The sequence below is a fragment of the Salmo trutta genome, chromosome 38, assembly GCF_901001165.1.
Source record: "Salmo trutta chromosome 38, fSalTru1.1, whole genome shotgun sequence".
NCBI classification, from domain to species: Eukaryota; Metazoa; Chordata; class Actinopteri; order Salmoniformes; family Salmonidae; genus Salmo; species Salmo trutta.
In genome coordinates, this window is record NC_042994.1 from 16,560,844 (window position 1) to 16,581,600 (window position 20,757).

Sequence of the window (20,757 nt, forward strand, 5' to 3'; positions counted from 1 at the left end):
CTGCATTGTTCAAAATGGAGATTGCACTCATAAACAGGCCTTTGTTTAGGAGCTCCAGTGATCGTTTGCTAGTTCCCGCACAGTGAGCACTACTGTCGCCTCGCATGTTTTCTGTTATAAAAAAATCTGCAACTTTCGGCAAAAATTAACACGCATTTGACGATGGGGATTATTGTAAACACGGAATTGTTCATTTGCATAATTGCACCATTTTGCATACAACATTATTTGCCGAGGCGTTAGTTAAAGATAAATATTTAGCTACTTTCCATTCATTAATTTAGCACTACCCGTCAACAAGCATGCCATGCTGCACTATCTGGCTACAAAATTTCACGTTCAGATTTATACCATTTGTTTTATTACTGCGCGTGCGTTTTTGATACTTTGTCGCGTTGCCTTGCACGGCATGAATATACCTTTATACACTTCCTGTAGTAGATGTAAACAATAAATGCGCAGTTTAATCAACTAGTTGTAATTTATCCCCCTCCCTTAATTTAAACCGTTTTTTTCCTTCAGACAATCAAGTGTTGCGATATATTTCGCGAGATTGTGCTCAAATCCGGTTGACAAGGACATCGTCGCAAGGCCCTTTTGTTTTGAAAAGAGGCGCTCTAATTTCACCTGTTGCAGCTTTAACTCATTATAATATCACGTACTAAATTGTACGGTAACCATAGCAAAGCCAATCTATCAATGTAAACGAGCAAGAGCAAAGGCAAACTCCTTTGAAAAAATAATTGTTGAACTGTAAAGTCAATAGTTTTGTTCTTGCATAATGTCTAATCATTCATGTACTTTGGACTTCGCGTAGTCAATTTTCAAGCCATTTATGGAATATTAAGGAACCGTTTTGTAATTCAATGCAGAATTATATTTCCATAAAATGATAGATTTATTGATATGGTATTCATCCTAAAATGTCTTTATATTATTCATAACTTGCCCCACATCTCATAAGCACAGATGTGTACAGCTTAGACAACATTGGTATTTCTTGAATCATAATTCTGTCTCTCCATTGCACCCCAGTGACTGATTAGGCAAATAACCTCCTACCCCAAATAGGCTCGCTTACCATGTGAATATGGCTGAATTGTGCAGAGTGGTTAATGTGCCTTTCATATGACCTATAATCACACACACTCATTTTTCTCACACTGAGTCACAAATACATGCTTACACGTGAGACTCTGTGCATTGGGCCCGGGAGGAATGAAGGCAGAGGTTTTTGCTCAGGGGAGAGGTGCTTGTTGGTCATTTTAATGTCACCTCGTCTATGCCTACACCCTGTCTAATGTTTGAAATCTAATTTAAAACTACGGTATGGTAGTTGTTATACCTAACTACTCCAGCTGATATCGGAGGGTGTGGATCCATGTTTCAGATTCTGAACTTGATCAGGGCCCATATTCATAAAAAGTGCTGCTCTAGGATCAGTTTAGCCTTTTCGATCAAAATGAATAAGATTACATGGACAGGGGGAGCTGACCCTAGATCAGCACCCAGTGAGTGAAGGAAGGCCAAATTCTCCACTGCACGGGGTATACTCAAGTACCAGGTGCTAGGTTGGCTTATTTACATTTTTAAGACTTGATTTAAAAAAAAAAATGTACTGAGTAAATCTAAAGTTCTCTTTCCGAAGGGAGAAATTCTGTTTATAGAAGAGATTCAGAGTTGATATACACCGTGGAATTTATGGAAGGGTAAAAAATACAAGTTGGTTATAACCAATAGGCTATACTTAAAAGTTGATACAAGGAAAGTAATGCACACATTCACAGAGCTGTTATCAATCAATAAACAGCAACAAAATAGTTACACACTCAAATGTGTTGAATAAGAAGCCCTGCCTGTTTGATAGAAACATTGACAGCCGTTATGGTTGATGGAAATTGTGCTGCCTGCTTTGGCTCATTCGGTATGTATCTAGCTTTGTCTTTGTTTCTTCACCTGTCTTGTTGTGTTCCTCAGTCCAGCACTCAGTATTGAAGGGCCTTTTTTTCTTGACCCCATTTTATGTCTCTTGATTGATTTGAATTCTTTACATAATTTATATCTCTCTCTCTCCATCCCTCTCTGTCTCAGGCCGGAGGGGCAGACGCCCGCACCGGCCCCGCTCGCCCATCTTCGAGGCCAAGGAGGTGCCCCCCCTGGAGCTGCCCAAGTCCTCAGAGGACCTGTTGGTGCCGGCCAATCAGCTCCTCAACATCTCGGCCGTCTATGAGGTGCTGCGCAACTTCGGCTCGGTCCTGCGCCTCTCGCCGTTCCGGTTTGAGGACTTTTGTGCGGCGCTGGCGGGCCAGGAGCAGTGCACCCTGCTGGCTGAGACACACACCGCCCTACTCAAGGCCATCCTGCGCGAGGAGGACACGTCCAACACCACGTTCGGTCCTGCTGACCTCAAGGACAGCGTCAACTCTACGCTCTACTTCATCGACGGCATGACCTGGCCCGAGATAGTGCGCGCCTACTGCGAGAGCGACCCTGAGTACCGCCAGGTGCTCCCTTTACTGGAGGGCGAGGAGTACCCCTACGAGCCCCTCGAGAGCAAAATTAAGGTCCTTCAATTCCTTGTGGACCAGTTCCTGGCCACTAACCTGGCTAGAGAAGAGTTGATGTCGGAGGGGGTGGTGGCGTATGACGACCACTGCAGGGTGTGCCACCGGCTGGGGGACCTCCTCTGCTGTGAGACGTGCTCGGCCGTCTACCACCTGGAGTGCGTGAAGCCGCCGCTGGTGGAGGTACCCGAGGACGAGTGGCAGTGCGAGGTGTGCGTGGCGCACAAGGTGCCCGGCGTGGTGGACTGTGTGACGGAGGCGCAGAAGAGCCGGCCATACATCCGCCAGCTGCCAATCGGCTATGACCGTCACCGCCGCAAGTACTGGTTCCTGGACCGCCGCATCGTGGTGTAAGTAGACAACGGCAAACAGACATTCACTCACTCCACAATTATACTCAACAAAAATAGAAACGCAACATGGTAGAATTTTACTGAGTTACAGTTCATATAAGGAAATCAGTCAATTTAAATAAATTCATTAGGCCCTAATCTATTGATTTCAAAATGAGTTTTTCCCCACAAAAGGGCTTTGTTACAGACAGAAATCCTCCTCAGTATCATCAGCTGTCCGGATGGCTGGTCTCAGACGATCCCACTGGTGAAGAAGCCAGATGTGGAGGTCCTGGGCTGGTGTGGTTACAATGATCTGAGGTTGTGAGGCCGGTTGGACATACTGCCAAATTCTCTAAAATGACTTTGGAGGTGGCTTATGGTAGAGAAACTAACATTAAATTCTCTGTCAACAGCTCTGGGGGACATTCCTGTAGTTAGCATGACAATTGCACACTCCCTCAACTGGAGACCTCTGTTGCATTGTGTTGTGTGACACAACTTCACATTTTTTAGGCCTTTTTATTGTTCCCAGCACAAGGTGCACCGGTGTATTTACCATGCTGTTTAATCAGCTTCTTGATATGCCACACCTGTCAGGTGGATGATTATCTTGGCAAAGGAGAAATGCTCACTAATAGGGATATAACACATTTGTGCACAACATTTGATAGTGGCAGACAGTGTGTATGTTTCAGCATGATAATGCACGGCCCCGTGTCGCAAGTATCTGTACACAATTCCTGGAAGCTGAAAATGTCCCAGCCTGCATACTCACTGGACATGTCACCCATTTGAGCATGTTTGGGATACTCTGGATCGATGTGTGTTCCAGTTCCCACCAATATCCATTAACTTGGCACAGCCATTGAAGAGGAGTGGTGATCACACCAGATACTGACTGGCTTTCTGATCCACGCCCCTACCTTTTTTTGAAGGTATCTGTGACCAACAGATGCATGTCTGTATTCACAGTCATGTGACAACTATAGATTAGGGCCCCGAGAGGAATCTCTTTGACAGTTCTATAGGGCCTTTCAATTGACTGATTTTCTTATGAACTGTAACTCAGTAAAATCGAGAAATTGTTGCATGTTGCATTTATATCTTTGTTCAGTGGAATAAATAGTTATTACAATTTCCTATTCTACCTGGCAGATAATTATGTCTGTTCTAGACAATACATTAATATCGGAATATTCTGTAATGTTATCTCTCCATGGACATCCCTTCTCAAGCAATTGATTAGTTTGATCAGGTGTGATAGGACCAAAATCTGCAATTGCTACGGGCCTTGGAGGAACGGATTGGGAAACACGGGGTTATGTGATAGGGTGGAGGGATGGGATGATGGGCTAGGGCTGTTGTCTCACCTGTGGCTGTTGTGCAGGACTGGGCCTGGTCTATAATGTCCCTGCCTACCGACGTCGGCCTTCTCAGTCTTTGAAAGGATGCTGTTGTGTAAACTGTTTGCTGTCCTGACACTAGGAGGAACATAAAAACCGTTGTCATCACACTGTAAAATGAAGACCGCGATACTAAACGGAGTATAGTGTCTGAACTCCTTTTTAAACTGAAAGGATGAGTGTTGAAGGCAACTGCTAATAGCTACCCCGGTCTTTCTATTGAAAGGTTCTTTGGAGGAAGAATGTGGGGCCTATATTTGACACTTTTATCTAAACCAGTGTTTCCTAGGTAGCCTAGCGGTTAGAGGGTTGGGCCAGTAACTGAAGTGTCCCTGGTTTGAATACCTGAGCCGACAAGGTGAAAAATCTGTCTGTGCCCTTGAGCAAGGCACTTAACCCTAATTTGCTCCAGGGGTGACGTACTACTATGGTTGACCCTTTACCTGGTCCTGGGGACATTTTTAGTTTTTGGCCTTGCGCTACACAGCTGATTCAAAGGATCAACTCATCAAGCTTTGAGGATTTCAATCAGGTGTGTAGGCCAAAACAAAAATGTGCACCACTTTGGGTCCCCTGGAACAGAGTTAAGAAACATTGATCTAAACGTAATTTACACATTTTTACAGATTGGTGTTTACCTTCTGGGTATCTCAGCCTGTCGAACCTCCAACAGTGCTCTTAGGTCAGCTACAGGATGAAGACATTTTTGGGGAGAAGACATGCAACTTCTATGAGACATGCTACATGTATAATGGCAACATTTGGCAGTGCTGACAAAGATTGGGCCAGGATCGATTTGCCTTTCTACCCTATAGGCAAGCAACGGGGACTTGAATTTGATGGACACTGCTGATGGGAGCCAGTGGACAGTGTGAAGGAGTTTTTTTATACAGTCTGGTAGAGGACCACAATGGAGTTGTTAACTGTGACAGAGGTCTTGGAGCAGGCAGGCCTTTCCAGGGAGGAAGAGCAGCTTCTCCTGTCATTGTTGAGCTTGAGGTGGTGGGTTAGCATCCAATAACTCTGTGTGATTGGGAAAGTCTCAGCAACACTTACGTCAGGTCCCAAATCGCTCCCTACCCCCCCCCCCCCCCCCCTTGGCCCTAACCATTTGTTTCTGCAGACCAATAACGTGTGCAATCCATCATTGCACTGCTTATAGCCTACCTGCCCAGACCCTACAGGTCTGCAAACATGTAGGGGTTAGGGCCATGGGGGACGGAGTGATTTAGGACTGGCTTTACAAATCATTTAGTTCTAACTTTCTTGCCTGGTCTTTGAGATGTCTTGGGTTTTTAATCCAGTGGACAATGACATAATGTACATTGCTCTGACATAACCATAAAGTGCATGTTAGGACTAGTACCACAGAATATGTTGACATGTAGTAAATGAGCAGCCAATTGGTAGAGATGATCTTTAGCTGACCAGCCATCCTGCCTTGTGTAGGAGTCCTGGAGGTATTGCTATAAGCTGGCTACAAGCCTCAAAGATGCTAAAATGGAGACACATCTCCCACTGACAAATGTAGCTGGTTAGCTAGCTAGGATCATTCTATTAGCTTAGCTAACATTGCATTAATGAAATAAGCATTTGTTAGCCAACTAGCTAGCTAGCAAGTTAGGTGAAAGAGTCGTGGGCTAAAAACAAGCTTTTACATTCGTTAATTTAGCTATACAAGCAAGCTAAAACTGCACACCTCTGTGAAGAAGCCATGTCGACCAGCCGAGAGCATATTATGCTAGCTAGCTGATTCAAGGGTGAGGGAGGGTAAGCCAAGAGACATTCGCACAAGCGCAGCCATCTACACAGGAGTGTTCGCAACTAGCTAACAGGCTTGCGGCTATTGCAGCAATCGCTATGCTAATGCTGAAACAGCTCTTGCCATTCCACCATGTTGCTAAAGTTACACTAGCTAGCTAGCCAGCCCTGACAGAAGCGCCAAACAATCAGTAATATAAACTCGGCAACAACAAAAAACATCCTCTCACTGTGAACTGCGTTTATTTTCAGCAAATGTAACATGTGTAAATATTTGTATGAACTTAACAAGATTCAACAACTGAGACATAAACTGAACAAGTTCCACACATGTGATTAACAGAAATGGAATAATGTGTCCCTGAACAAAGGGGGGGTCAAAATCAAAAGTAACAGTCAGTATCTGGTGTGGCCACCAGCTGCATTAAGTAATGCAGTGCATCTCCTCATGGACTGCACCAGATTTGCCTGTTCTTGCTGTGAGATGTTACCCCACCCTTCCACCAAGGCACCAGTAAGGTCCCGGACATTTCTGGGGAGAATGTCCCTAGCCCTCACCCTCCTATCAAACAGGTCCTAGACGTACTCAATGGGATTGAGATCCGGGCTCTTCGCTGGCCATGGCAGAACACTGACATTCCTGTCTGGCAGGAAATCACGCACAGAACGAGCACTATGGCTGGTGGCATGTCATGCTGGAGGGTCATGTCAGGATGAGCCTGCAGGAAGGGTACCACATGAGGGAGGAGGATGTCTTCCCTGTAATACACAGCGTTGAGACTGCCTGCAATGACGATAAGCTCAGTCCGATGATGCTGTGACACACCGCCCCAGACGATGACGGACCCTCCACCTCCAAATCGATCCCGTTCCAGAGTACAGGCCTCAGTATAACGCTCATTCCTTTGACGATAAACGCGAATCCGACCATCACCCCTGGTGAGACAAAACCGCGACTCGTCAGCGAAGAGCACTTTTTGCCAGTCCTGTCTGGTCCAGCGATGGTGGGTTTGTGCCCATAGGCAACGTTGTTGCCGGTGATGTCTGGTGAGGACCTGCCTTACAACAGGCCTACAAGCCCTCAGTCCAGCCTCTCTTAGCCTATTGCGGACAGTCTGAGCACTGATGGAGGGATTGTGCGTTCCTGGTGTAACTCGGGCAGTTGTTGTTACCATCCTGTACTTGTCCCGCAGGTGTGATGTTTGGATGTACCGATCCTGTGCAGGTGTTGTTACACGTTGTCTGCCACTGCGAGGACGATCAGCTGTCCGTCCTGTCTCCCTGTAGAGCTGTCTTAGGCGTCTCACAGTACGTACATTGCAATTTATTGCCCTGGCCACATCTGCAGTCCTCTTGCCTCCTTGCAGCATCCCTAAGGCATGTTCACGTAGATGAGCAGGGACCCTGGGCATCTTTCCTTTGGTGTTTTTCAGAGTCAGTAGAAAGGCCTGTGACCTTAATTGCCTACTGTCTGGAAGCTGTTAGTGTCTTAACGACCATTCCACAGGTGCATGTTCATTAATTATTGTTGTTAAAAGTTATTGTTACTTATTTATTAATGTGTACAGTGTCAATTTCAATCAGGCACCGACGTTATCCACCTAAGAAACACGGATAACCCTGAATCAAAATTGAAGCAGAAGCGTGAGTAATTGACCCGCGATCATGTTCAAGCTGTGAGCTTTGTTTACATGACAGATGGCAATGATTGATTTTATTGAAACGTTTACATTAATATTTTAGTCATTTAGCAGACGCTTTCATCCAGGGCGACTTACATCACTTGTTTAGCTTCTCTGGTAAGGTATAGAAAGGCCAATGCCTCACTTGTTTGAAGGATAAGGACAATGTCAACACACAAATGTTAGTAAGCGATAGCATATAAGCCAGCTATTAAGCACTAGTCACAGATGGTGTGTTAGCAGACTCCTTTAACCTGAGAGGAGAGTGCCACACACTCATGTACACACACACCTACACCTGAACCGAGGGATTCGGGGGTAGCCTTCACTGTCTCATTGCCGCTCCCACTCAAGAAAGTGGCTTTCACCGGATGCAGTGTAATCGATCTTCACCATCCCCATGGAGAGAGAGAGAGTGTGTGTGTCTCGAGTGGGTGGTTGCATCCTGAGAGGATGCCGACTAGATTGTTGGAATACTGCCTAAGGCTAGTGAGACCCAGGCCTAGACCGTGCTGTGCACAAAGCTGTCAAATTTGTCACTTTGTTGATATTTGATGTGGGCCTATGTCTTATGCATGCCTAGAGCGCTCAAAGGTCTTACAACTTTCATTTCCCTATAATCATGTTTTCCTTGATTGCAGCTAAGTCGATGTTAAAACTTAAAGCGCAATTCCACCACTTCTCAACCTCATTTTCATTGTCTCCAGCACAATACCAGTGTCTACATACAGTGTATGTGAAAACTGCGCATTTCTACGTTCTACCCGATGACGTAATCAAAAGATTAAACATTTTACAAACGGTGATTTTCTAACACTATGAGATTCACGGTGACGTGGAGCAAGAAAATATCCTCCCTCTGGCTAGAAACCCGTTGCAGGTTTTGAAAATCAGTTTTTCTTACTTTTAATCCTACCCCAGAGAAGCATTTTTTTTAGGACCTTTCTTCTTATCTTTGCAACCACAGATCATAGAAACATGCCGTTTTCACATATCTAGACACCGGTATGGTGCTGGAGATAATGAATATTAGTTTGTAAAGTGGCGGAATGGCCCTTTTAAGGAGAACTGGAACTATAGAAGACGCGTGTATTAAATAGTTGTCAGTACTATGTCCTTACAATGGACAATTTACAATAGGTGCTTAAATGTTTTTCATTCTAAATCAGTTAATCAAAGACATCGATCTTTCTCCATCCTCTCTTTTTCTCTTATTCTATCCCTCTCTGTCTCCCTACTCTCATGTTCTCTCTTTCCCTGTCCCCTCCATCTCCCTCTTATCTCTCTCCCCTCCTCTTTTTCTCTCCACAACCCTCCACCCCTGTCTCGCTCCCTTCCTCCACGCCAGTGAGGAGGACGGCGAGCAGGAGGACAAGACCATCTGGTACTACAGCACCAAGGTGCAGCTGGCTGAGCTGATCGACTGCCTGGACAAGGGCTACTGGGAGGCCCACCTGTACGCCACGCTGGAGGAGATCAGGGACGAGGTGCACACGCACATGGACATCACCGAGGAGCTCACCAACAAGGCCCGCGGCGTCAACAAGTGCTTCCTCACCGCCGCCAACGGTAAGAGATGTGGACGCATTCAGATAGGGCATGTTTGTTCTTCATAACCGATATCTATCTGACATGTAGAATACAGATCTCTATTAAGGACATTTCTGCAACGTTTACCTACTGAAAGAGGCCTAGGGTGTGCGCACACACACACACACACACACACAGGTTTTTGGATTTTTTTCATATTTTGTTCTCGGACTGGTATTGTCATTTCAGAAGAATGTTTTAGCAGTTGTTTGCGTAGTTATTTACTATTAAACTACCGGTATGACACACTGACAGCGTGCCTATTGAATGCAGCTCTCTGTACGCTGTTCGATAACTAACTTATAAATGCCCTATCATAGTACACATCCTATTGTTTCCTTCCTTTTGAAGTCTATCCTTGTGTTACTATCATTGGAAGGGTGAAAGCTTTGCATTGAATCTATTGAGACCCCAGGGAATTTTGAGCACAGTTTGGTAGGCTAAAGCTGTTATGTATTTGTTTTCCCATTGCAAAGTAAGTTTGGGCTTTTTCTTCAAATAAGACAGTTTTGTGCGTATCCTAAATGGCACCCTATTCCCTATGTAGTGCACTACTTTTGACCAGGCCCCATAGGACTCTGGTCAAAAGAAGTGCACTATAAAGAGAATGGGGTGCCATTTGGGATGCACACTTAGTCAAGAGCGAGTACTTCCAGTAAGGAGTGTTTGACTCTGACAAATAAAATCAATGATTAGTTGTTTGGCTGTTTCCATCAGTCATTGGTTGGTTTGGCTGTTTCCATCAGTCATTGGTTGGTTTGGCTGTTTCCATCAGTCATTGGTTGGTTTGGCTGTTTCCATCAGTCATTGGTTGGTTTGGCTGTTTCCATCAGTCATTGGTTGGTTTGGCTGTTTCCATCAGTCATTGGTTGGTTTGGCTGTTTCCATCAGTCATTGGTTGGTTTGGCTGTTTCCATCAGTCATTGGTTGTTTGGCTGTTTCCATCAGTCATTGGTTGTTTGGCTGTTTCCATCAGTCATTGGTTGGTTTGGCTGTTTTCATCAGTCATTGGTTGGTTTGGCTGTTTTGGGACGCACTACTCTCTGTCTCTTGATGTTTGTGATATTCATCATCGGCATCATTTCCTCTGTTTGGTTGGTTCCAACGAGGCCGCCGATTGCCTCCTGCCCACGGCTGCACCTCACAATGTTGTCGGTCTCTGAGTTGGTAACATGAGGGCACTGATCAGCACGGCACCATACACACATGCACACACACATTTCAGATCCATGGTATTGGGTGTGTGTGTATGGGTTTTACAGTTATGACTCGTGCAAGTTGTGCACATTAGCTTTTGCATTTTGTGTGCGCGTGTGTGTCTGCACGTTTGCATATGTTAGGAGGGATGTGCACATGCACATCATGTAAGGCTATAGATATAGTAGTCCATGTATGGTAGTGTTGTTGGTAATTTTTTAGTTTTTTAAACAACTAATTGTCCATGTCAGTTCAATTATTTGAATTGTATTTCGTTCAGTTGTTTTCTGTGAGCTCAATATGCACATGTAAGGTTGTGTATTTATTTTCTTAGTCAACCTTGTGTTCTGTTTCTTTGTGTTCTTGAAGGTACCCCTGTCTTTCATTTGTGTTCATTGATTTCACCTGTGTTAGTTACTCACCTGGTCTCATCAGCTCCTTATGTAGTTCACTTCATTCTGTTTGTGCCTTTGTGAGATATTGTTCATTTTGACTCTACTAAGCCTTTTCCTAGCTCGTTTGTGAGAACCAGTTATAGCCTTCAGTCCTAGTTTTGATTCACCTGCCTGTTTGCCTACCTGTGTATGACCACTGCCTGCCTGTGTATGACCACTGCCTGCCTGTGTATGACCACTGCCTGCCTGTGTATGACCACTGCCTGCCTGTGTATGACCACTGCCTGCCTGTGTATGACCACTGCCTACCTGTGTATGACCACTGCCTGCCTGTGTATGACCACTGCCTGCCTGTGTATGACCACTGCCTGCCTGTGTATGACCACTGCCTGCCTGTGTATGACCACTGCCTGCCTGTGTATGACCACTGCCTACCTGTGTATGACCACTGCCTGCCTGTGTATGACCACTGCCTGCCTGTGTATGACCACTGCCTGCCTGTGTATGACCACTGCCTGCCTGTGTATGACCACTGCCTGCCTGTGTATGACCACTGCCTGCCTGTGTATGACCACTGCCTGCCTGTGTATGACCACTGCCTGCCTGTGTATGACCACTGCCTGCCTGTGTATGACCACTGCCTGCCTGTGTATGGCCACTGCCTGCCTGTGTATGACCACTGCCTGCCTGTGTATGACCACTGCCTGCCTGTGTATGACCACTGCCTGCCTGTGTATGACCACTGCCTGCCTGTGTATGACCACTGCCTGCCTGTGTATGACCACTGCCTGCCTGTGTATGACCACTGCCTGCCTGTGTATGACCACTGCCTGCCTGTGTATGACCACTGCCTGCCTGTGTATGACCACTGCCTGCCTGTGTATGACCACTGCCTACCTGTGACCATGATTCCTGTCTTCTGCGGCGGCGAAATCAACACCTGCCTCGCTCTGCGCGTGAATCTACACCTTTTTCCTCCCTGAGTATTCATTACAGCACATTGTGCTGCAGTTTCTCCAGAGATAAATCACATCATGCCCGAACTGTGCGCTGTAGTAGGGAGTTGTAGTTTCCAACAGGCCAATGTTCTACATAGTTTAGCGCAGAAAAAATATATAATTAACTACGTTGACCATAATCCATTGCACTACTACTTCTGTCCGGTCTGTTTCTTTTACCCGTGCTACGGAGAGATGGAAGAATGAGCAATCAAGTGGGGATACATAGAGAGGAGTTTCTTCAAGGTATCTCTACCTGAAAATACATGATCTAAGTGATTGATAGTTGGTATTCAGCAGTCATAAAAGTATGCCTTATTTACTTTGAAGAACTATTAAAATAATGATTTTGTCAGGTATAGGTAGCAGCTTTATAGAGATGAGATGATGACTTTGAATTAAATAATACATTTGTCAAAAAAAACAAATGTAATCTACACAACAACTGAAATATTTTAGTAAAGTAATGTGAACAAAGAATGGTTAATAAGTGATGGGCAGTCACTACCAATGTGGGACTTTTACTAATTCTTTAATTCTCTGTTGTTACAGCATTCAACCCACATAGTGCATTTAATGTTTAAAAAAATAATTGAAACCGAAATTAAAATCGTAATTCTTTTCTGATAATCGAACCGACACTACCTCAAAAAGCACTAATGTATGTGACTATCATACCGCTATCTCTCTCCCCTGCCTCTGTCAGATTATCATTGTGGATTTACCCTGCCTTCCCAAAGCAAAATCCTAAATATTTCCACACCTCTCATATTTGGGTAAGTAGGCCCTAATCAGTGGGGCAGTGGCAGGTTGGCTGGCTGGTTGTGTTTAAGTGCCTCTATTTCCTCCTGTGCTGGCTTGTCCTGGCTGTAGGCTCTGGGGGCTGTGGCACTGCTCCAGCAGGCTTCACTGGGAGGAGGTCCAAGATGGCAGGACTGAATGCCTCTGAGGCAGAGAGAGAGGGAAAGAGGGAGAGATGGTCAGATAGAGTCATCGGTGGGGGGGGGGGTTGAGGAACAGTGGAAGAATATGGAGGCAAAAGGTCAAAAATTGGGAGGAGAGATAAAGGTGACAAAGAGAGGGAGATGGAAGATGAGGAGGGACATGGCTGTGCTGGGTGTCCTCCTGTCTTCTATACGTAGCTAAGTTAGCCAAGACAGTCCAGCTGAGCCAAAGGTCCCTGGTTCTGAGAGTGTGAGGGGCTCCATTGTCTAACACCAGAGAGCCTGCCAATGACTCCTCCTCTGCCCCCCCCCTCCCCCTCTATCTATCTCTCTCTTTATCCTGCTTGCCCTCTTTCTCTCTCTCTCTTTCTCTCATATCTCCTTCTTCCTCCCCCCAGTTAAGTGAATACTACTCAGTCACGTTGAAGGGCCATAGGAACCAGTACCCATTCCATGACAACTTTACTCTCCAGTCCCAGTTTGGCTGGGCTCCTAACTGTTTCCTCCTCTCCTTCATGACAACTGATCTGATTTAAAGAACAAACGGGATGGTTGAATGTGAAAGGGTGTTAAGGCTATCCAATCCTTTTACCTGTAATTGGTCTCGAGGTGACAACAATAATAGGCTACGTATGCTATGTATGCTATTGCTGAGTCTTTTTAAATTGGGACTTGTATCTGTAGTCTGGTCCTAGATCTGTTTATGTTTGACATGGCAATGACCGTAGGACTTTGTTATAGAGTATTTACAGATGTGGGACCAGGCTATTGTAACTGTACAGTTGTGATGGACTCGGATACAGACTGAGATCCAGTTCTCTGTTGGTGTGCCTCCCGTTGAGAATGAATGGTTTGAAATCTCACCAGTGAGTCTACTTACGACCCGCTCCTGCACACACACTGTGGAAATCACATTATGTCTGAAAGAGTCTTTTACACACTTTGTCTACGTGCGTGTGAGAGAGAAACGCCACACACACACACACACACCATAAGACACTGGCATCAGGAGAGTGATGACAGATCCCAGATTGGGCCCCCTAAGAAGACACTTTAGGCTGCTGTCAAGGCTTCTCCACCGCCCACACACACGCTCTCCGGCGACAAATGACAGAGGAAGTAGGCTATCGTTGATGCCCGAAACAACCCGTTTCTCTTTGTCACCATGAAATAACCTGCTTCGTCACAGAGTACGATTTAAAGTTCTCCCCATGTGGTCCTGCGATAGAGTGGAAGTCACACATTAATACAGGCTCTCTTCTTTGCTTTACCGCATTGAGCAGTTGTCTAAACCGTGACAAGTTCTCGCTATGCGGCTATCATTTCAGATAAGTGTCATTTTGAGGCGGTGTTCAATTCAAAGCACAGCTGGGTGCTAATGTGCTCATTCCCAGACAGACGACATGGCCGTTCCTATAGCATATCCCAGAGAGAAGCACAGGTAGTGGCAGGCTTTCAAGCATAGGTTTGAATGTTTGATTCATCTGGCAGAGTTGCTCCGTGGTCAAATCAGAAGATGTATCGATTTAAGCGTACTCTGTTAGTGTGGGATAAAGCTTTAGCGAATGCGTAGGCTGGCTGACTACACACACACACCATCGCTTGCTGGCAAGAGCACGAAGAATGCTCTGAGTTAGAACTGTTTTATAGGCTAGTCAATAAAACCGTAGTTTATGCTCAGACCGTATGAGACAGTCAAGGTGTAGCTCGGGTGCATAACTCGGCGCCTTGATTTCGGCAGTCCTGCTGGTTTCAATTTCTACCTGACGTATCACCGTAGCTCAGATTTCATTGTGTTGTCCTTGATCGTGTTTTAGTCTATATACTGCTAGTTATTTGATATTTCTGGATGAACGTTTTTTCAAGATGTTTAGTTTTCCCACAATTAAACATTTCTGACAAAGGATAATATGTGTTTTTAATGATCTAATCAATTAAATGACTCAATCAATCGGTGTCCTCTCCCTTCTCCAGAGGAGATCCTGAACCGGCTGAGGGCCAAGCAGGAGCAGGAGCTGGAGGAGGTGAAGCGCCGGGCGGCAGAGGAGAGAGAGAAGGCGGAGGCGCAGAAAACTCTCCGGAAGGAGGAGGAGACGGAGGGGGGAGAGCCAAAGGAGAAGACTGATGACCTAGAGAAGAAGAGAGAGGAGGAGGGAGCAGGGGAGGGTAAGGCTGAGAAGGACAAGGACAAGGCGACCAAAGAGGGGACCACCATTACAGGTAAGAGACACACACACACCATCTAACTACAGCTACTACTACATCATGGTCCTACAGGCTCTACGGGCTGTTTGATATTACTGTGTCTTGATATAGAGCGATGTAGGCCTAATTAATTATTGATCCGTTACCCACAGCTCTCTTCTCTTTCTGAGCCAATTAGAAGAAATCCCTTGTGTTGCGCTGTCAACACATCGGAGACCACTTTGTCAACTTAAAACAATGCCTTCAGCAATACTGCTGATAACCCCTCTGTAATAAGTGTCCTCACACCAAGATTTACACAATGCCTACTAGTCTCATTACAATACAGCATCGTCTATATACAAACGCTGGAGGTTCTTGTTGTGCATATTCCACACAAAGTCTGATAAATACACTTTGACCAACTCTGTTTGAAATGTGTAATGTTATTGGCCGCCATCTTGGCACCAAAAGTTCCAAGATAATTACATTCTAGCGAGAATGCACATTTGAATGGAGTTAAAATGTTTTCAACATGTAGCATAGTTTGCCAAACTCTGAATATCTGCTTCTCTGATTGAAGCCGAGCTGGCTCCTTCTACTGGTGAGGGCTCCATCCCTGAGGGGAGTAAGCCTGATCTCCCGGCTCCACAACCCACCCTCCCCGCAACAGAGGCCCCTAGCCCTGTTGTGGGGGGGCAAGACCTCCCTACCGGGGCCCGAGAGCCTGGGGACGAGGCCAAAACCAACATGGAGGGCGTGCAGGAGGCACAAGGTACCAGGGGGGTGGTGTCTCTGTGAACTTTGAACCCCATTCATCATCCCCCTCCATTCAATTCCTGTGCCTGGGTTGTTCCTCCCCACACATCCCGCCTCCCCCATGTCGGATCGCTCTACCATTGGTTTCTGTCCCTCTTGCATCCCTCATTTCATTGGCTGTCAAGCACCTCAATAATTTATCCTGCAAACAGCAGGATTTTCCATCCCTTGCGAACACCTGAATTTCAGCTTCGGTATTGAACGCTTGTCGCAACTCTGCCGAATACATGCTTTTATTTCATTCCAAAAGAACACTTAAAGCTAATTGCTTTGATATGCAATCAGACTAAATAGCTTGGCATGAATCACCATGAGTTTAAGACAATGCATTTGATTCTGAACCTTGCGTGTAAAACATGCCTTTAATGCATGGGTCCAGATCACTATAACTATGAATCATCATACCCCTATTGGCTGTGTAAAAGGCTGTGTGTGGGCACTACAGGAATGACACGCATGCTGCTTCATGACACTAGAGGGCACTGTTGCATGTCCTTTTAACTTTTGATGGGACTGTCTTCTCTTGAGAAGTCCACATCCCAGGCAAACAAAAATATCTAGATTTGATTACATGCCACAATCCAAAATGAATGAAAAAGATAGGCACCATATAATTTCCGGATTCCCTGGTGCTTATCGTTCATTTGGGTCGAGGCATATAGCTGGAATCGACATGCATGATTGTGTGGGATGTGGACTCATTTTGACATACGACTAACTTCGATGTCTGAAAATAACAATCTTTAATTTTGCACTATAACATCCCTTTAAAGCATGATTTTAAATAGTGACTTTTGTTGTGATTTTTTTTTTTCAAATTTATTTGTGGTTTTAGAGAAGGCAGGTTCTGAGTCTATCTCTCCCAGGGGAGAGGGGGTCCCCAGCCTGAGCCAGCCCCCTCATCCCAGTGGTGAGGAGAACAGTAACAGCAGCACCATTGCCAGGGAGGCCCCCAGGGTCCCGGAGGAGCCCGACCTGGCCGACAGGTCCTCTCAGTCCTCTATCAACAGCCAGGACGACCAGGGGGTGAACGGCGAGACCGGTGGAAAGCGGTCGGCAGTCACTCCGGGAGGCCGCATGGTGACCCGCCTGCGTAACCCGGAGAGTAAGCTGAGCCAACTGAAGAGCAAGAAGGTGGAGGAAGCTGTGAACGAGGCCAACAAGGGCTACAAGGAGGGCAAAGAGGTGATCACTATTCATCTACAAAAAATATTGATTAGCCGTTGGATTCCTAGCTATCCTTAGATTGTTGAACCAAACTTTTTCCGGAATTGTGGGCCAAATGTTTTGTTCTAAAAATATCATGCATTTATTTCAATTCAAGTGTCGCTCGTCTGTTATCAAAATATAATGTATTTGATTTACCTTTGATTTGATCCCCCCTCTCCTCACTCCAGGTGCTGGTGGTGACCCCGGCAGGCGACGTGTCGCGCCTCAGCACCCGCAGCCTAACAAGCAAGGAAGTGGTGATGAAGGGCACACTCAGCCACTTCTTCAAGCTGGGCCAGGAGGGCAAGTACCGCGTCTACCACAACCAATACAGCGGAAATACGCTGGCCCTCAACAAGCCCCAGCACCGCGAGGACCTGGACAAGCGGCGACACCTCTCGCACAAGGTAAACTTTAAGATAAAACTTATTTTAAGATAACTTTAGCTTGCACACACCTGAAGGAGTCAACAAAAACTTGAACAAATAAACACTTGCGATAAGTTTTACGGTCAACTATTTAAAGGGATACTTTGAGATTTTGGCAATGAAGCCCTTTATCTACTTCCCTAGTTAGCAACTTTCTTCAAACCGCACGCAGAGACATAAGAATGGTATTCATGAATTTGTCTGACTGTGAGGGAAGTAGATAACGTGCTTCATTGCCCAAAACTCGGAAGTATCCCTTTAAGCCTTTGATGCCACCTTTCAGTCTTCTTTGTATCTTGTACAGTACTGTCCTTGTTTGATTTGAGCTGTTTTCTTCCATCTTTCTAATTGTTGCTCCTTAAAGCAATTTTAAGTTTCTTTTAGATGTACAGTGCTTTGTGATTTCCCCATGTAATGAAAAGCTCTCTACTTATAAAACGTATTTTATTATCCAGTTTTGCATGACGCCGGCAGGCGACTTCAAGTGGAACGGCTCCATCCACGGCTCCAAAGTGCTGACCATCTCCACGCTGCGCCTCACCATCATCCAGCTGGAGACCAACGTGCCCGCACCCTTCATGCACCCCAACTGGGCCTCACACCGGTACGGATGGAATGTGGGCTCTGGGTGGTTTTGAGATCCTAGTTGGTTGATTTATATGTTATGTAAGAATTTGATCAAAATGTTTTTAACCCATAAGAGTTTAAGCCAGGGGTGTGTGTGGGGGGGGGGGGGGGGGTTCTACTAAGCTATTTGATTTAGAATTTTAAGACCCCTTGAAGTATAAAAACAAAATGTAGAATGATTATATTTCTTTGCGTTACTGCTATTAGCCCATACAAACGCGTTGAATAGCAGATTCACTACATTGAACATCAGTCCCCTCAAAAACATCTAAGGGAATTTTGTTTTCAAGTGTCTGTCCTATATCTGAGAGAGAGAAGAAAGATTGGGAAACATACATTTTTTTGGACATGTATTTAACCCCTTATTTTTGGCATTGAACAGTCTCCATTTAAACTTCCATAAATGTTTTCAACTGGTACGGGGACCTTCAGACGAATCTTGTGAGGCCTGTCCTAGAACAAACAACCAAGATGTATATGTTTGTGAGAGTCTCACCTTTCCACAGAGGACTCATATTAGTGTTGCCCAAACTGTTCGGACACTACAGACAGAAGTTGGTAGATCGGCTGTACCGAATTCAGATGATTCCAAAGATGCTTGTGGGGGTGTCGTAGAGCAAAATGGAGAACACCATCGTGTTTGTGAGAGTCTCATCTTTCTATAGTTTTGTAGGCCAAACCATTTGGAAGCTACAGACGATTTTGTGAGAAGACCGATTTTCGGGATGTCTCATGGTCTGACAAACACCGCTCTAGCTCTTTCACCGCAGATGCGGAAGTGCGACATAGGCGGATTAGGTGAATTGAGACTGATCCAATGCAAAAAAACTCTCTCTAACTTAAACTGAGTTTAAAAATTTTTCTGCTGTTGTATTATGCTAATTGAAATGTATGCAGGGGGCGTGGACATCGACCTTAGGGGGTTAAGTGTTCGTTTAACCATTGTGTGCTCTTCCTCGTTGGGGGAGGGGGCACAGGCTATCATTTAGATAGCACCAAATTGTGTCACAAATTACTAACATGTTTGTTTTTACATGTTCATTGAAGTTAGCGTGCTCTGCTCTTGTTCAGTTCTGACCCCAGCAGTCCCAGGTGACAGATAAAGTCACACTGTCATTGTCTGATGTCACCATGCTTCCATATGATGGATAACACCATTGTCTGACTCCCTTTGGCTTTGTTTTGGTTTTCATCAGGAACAACTGGATTAAGGCGGTGCAGATGTGCAGTAAGGCCAGGGAGTTTGCCCTGGCCATGGCCATCTTGGAGTGTGCCATCAAACCTGTGGCCCTGCTCCCTGTCTGGAAGGACTCTCTGGGACACACTAGGCGAGTAGACTCAGAGCACACACACACACAGTCACGTCTTTCACTTTAAACTGCCATCAAGTCATCAAGGGAACCTAATTTACAGTGTTATGTCATCTTTACATTACCACTTCAAATAATTCCTTAATACCATTTAATCATACAAGTCTGCAGCCACTTCAAAGTCGGACTTCTTAGAACAAGTGTAAACCCTAGACCAGTGGCAGCTGCTGAATACCAAGGGCGGGGTGGTTGGAGATGTGAACAAAGTAGCATGACAGAAATATAATGCTTAAGTTCTCAAACTATCTGTAGTTTCTTTGAATAGATACTGTATATAAAGCGATCTGTGCAACAGCATAAATACACCTATTTCACTTTTGCATGTAAAAAAAACAAGTCTTGTTGATGAACCTGGCCTGAGTGCAGTGGCAGCCATGTATTGCATTTTTGTACAGCTTTGACAGTGCTACTGTATCTTTTTTGACACAGGAAGACCCAAACGGCGTTCCATAGTATGTATGTCGTGAAGCTAATAGCAGTGACGCTATTACTGTGTAACTCCGGTCAGGTCGCACTTGGTAGTGTGAACCGGTGCTTGACCAGTCGGCGAAAGCCCACAACAGAGAACCGTTGATTGTCAAGGGAAATGATTTCCATTATCTTGGCTTTAATGGATTTTGCCTTTTGAGTTGTCTTGCTGAAATGCTCTTTCTCTTTCAAATGACTGCTCGACTTGTTGACTGCTCGATCCACACAGCAGACATTGTGGGCTAGGTTAGGAATGCTGTGTTGCACGTGTAGCGCAGAATTTTACGTGCCGTCATTACATCATGTACCTACGTTATATAGGTATGCACGTCAGCTTTGACATCGGTTTTGTACATCGGCGTTAAACTAGACATCAGCTGATACCGATGTTGGCGTTTTTAGCTAATATCGGCCGATTCCGATATGTTCACCGATATATCGTACATCCCTAATGGACACTGAAACTGACACAGGAAACGGAGCAGAGACCTTCAACCATGACACAGGTAATACTGTTGAGAGTTCAAATTAGGAAAACATCCAACAACAGCCACATGTGTTAAGACAACATGGATGTTCCAATCTGAAAACTGGACTAACTGTTAAATACATGGACAAGAAAATGGTATTCCACATACAGCAACCGTCATTGGACGAGCAGGAAAAGCCAAAGGAAAACACCAGAACTGGTACAACTCTGAACCAGCTATAATTTCTGGTACAACAGGGTCAGCTGACCTGTCACTTGTAGATAAGCTCAGAATTGAACAAATGGAAAATCGA

The 20,757-nt window shown here is 45.3% G+C and overlaps 1 protein-coding gene across 5 annotated transcripts in view; it reads left to right on the forward strand.

Annotated features, from left to right (window-relative positions):
• Positions 1 to 20,757, forward strand: part of LOC115178355 (nucleosome-remodeling factor subunit BPTF) — a 49,023-nt gene that overhangs the window by 609 nt on the left and 27,657 nt on the right. For 4 of the 5 annotated variants that reach the window (XM_029739505.1, XM_029739506.1, XM_029739507.1 and 1 more), the window contains exons 2-9: positions 2,092 to 2,914; positions 9,094 to 9,314; positions 14,844 to 15,089; positions 15,637 to 15,828; positions 16,708 to 17,057; positions 17,270 to 17,488; positions 17,965 to 18,113; positions 19,333 to 19,464. In XM_029739505.1, the coding sequence (XP_029595365.1) occupies positions 2,092 to 2,914; positions 9,094 to 9,314; positions 14,844 to 15,089; positions 15,637 to 15,828; positions 16,708 to 17,057; positions 17,270 to 17,488; positions 17,965 to 18,113; positions 19,333 to 19,464 (2,332 nt within the window). Of the gene's footprint in view, positions 1 to 2,091; positions 2,915 to 9,093; positions 9,315 to 12,076; positions 12,172 to 14,843; positions 15,090 to 15,636; positions 15,829 to 16,707; positions 17,058 to 17,269; positions 17,489 to 17,964; positions 18,114 to 19,332; positions 19,465 to 20,757 lie in introns of those variants that run through there. The other variant, XM_029739509.1, reaches the window with a different exon arrangement.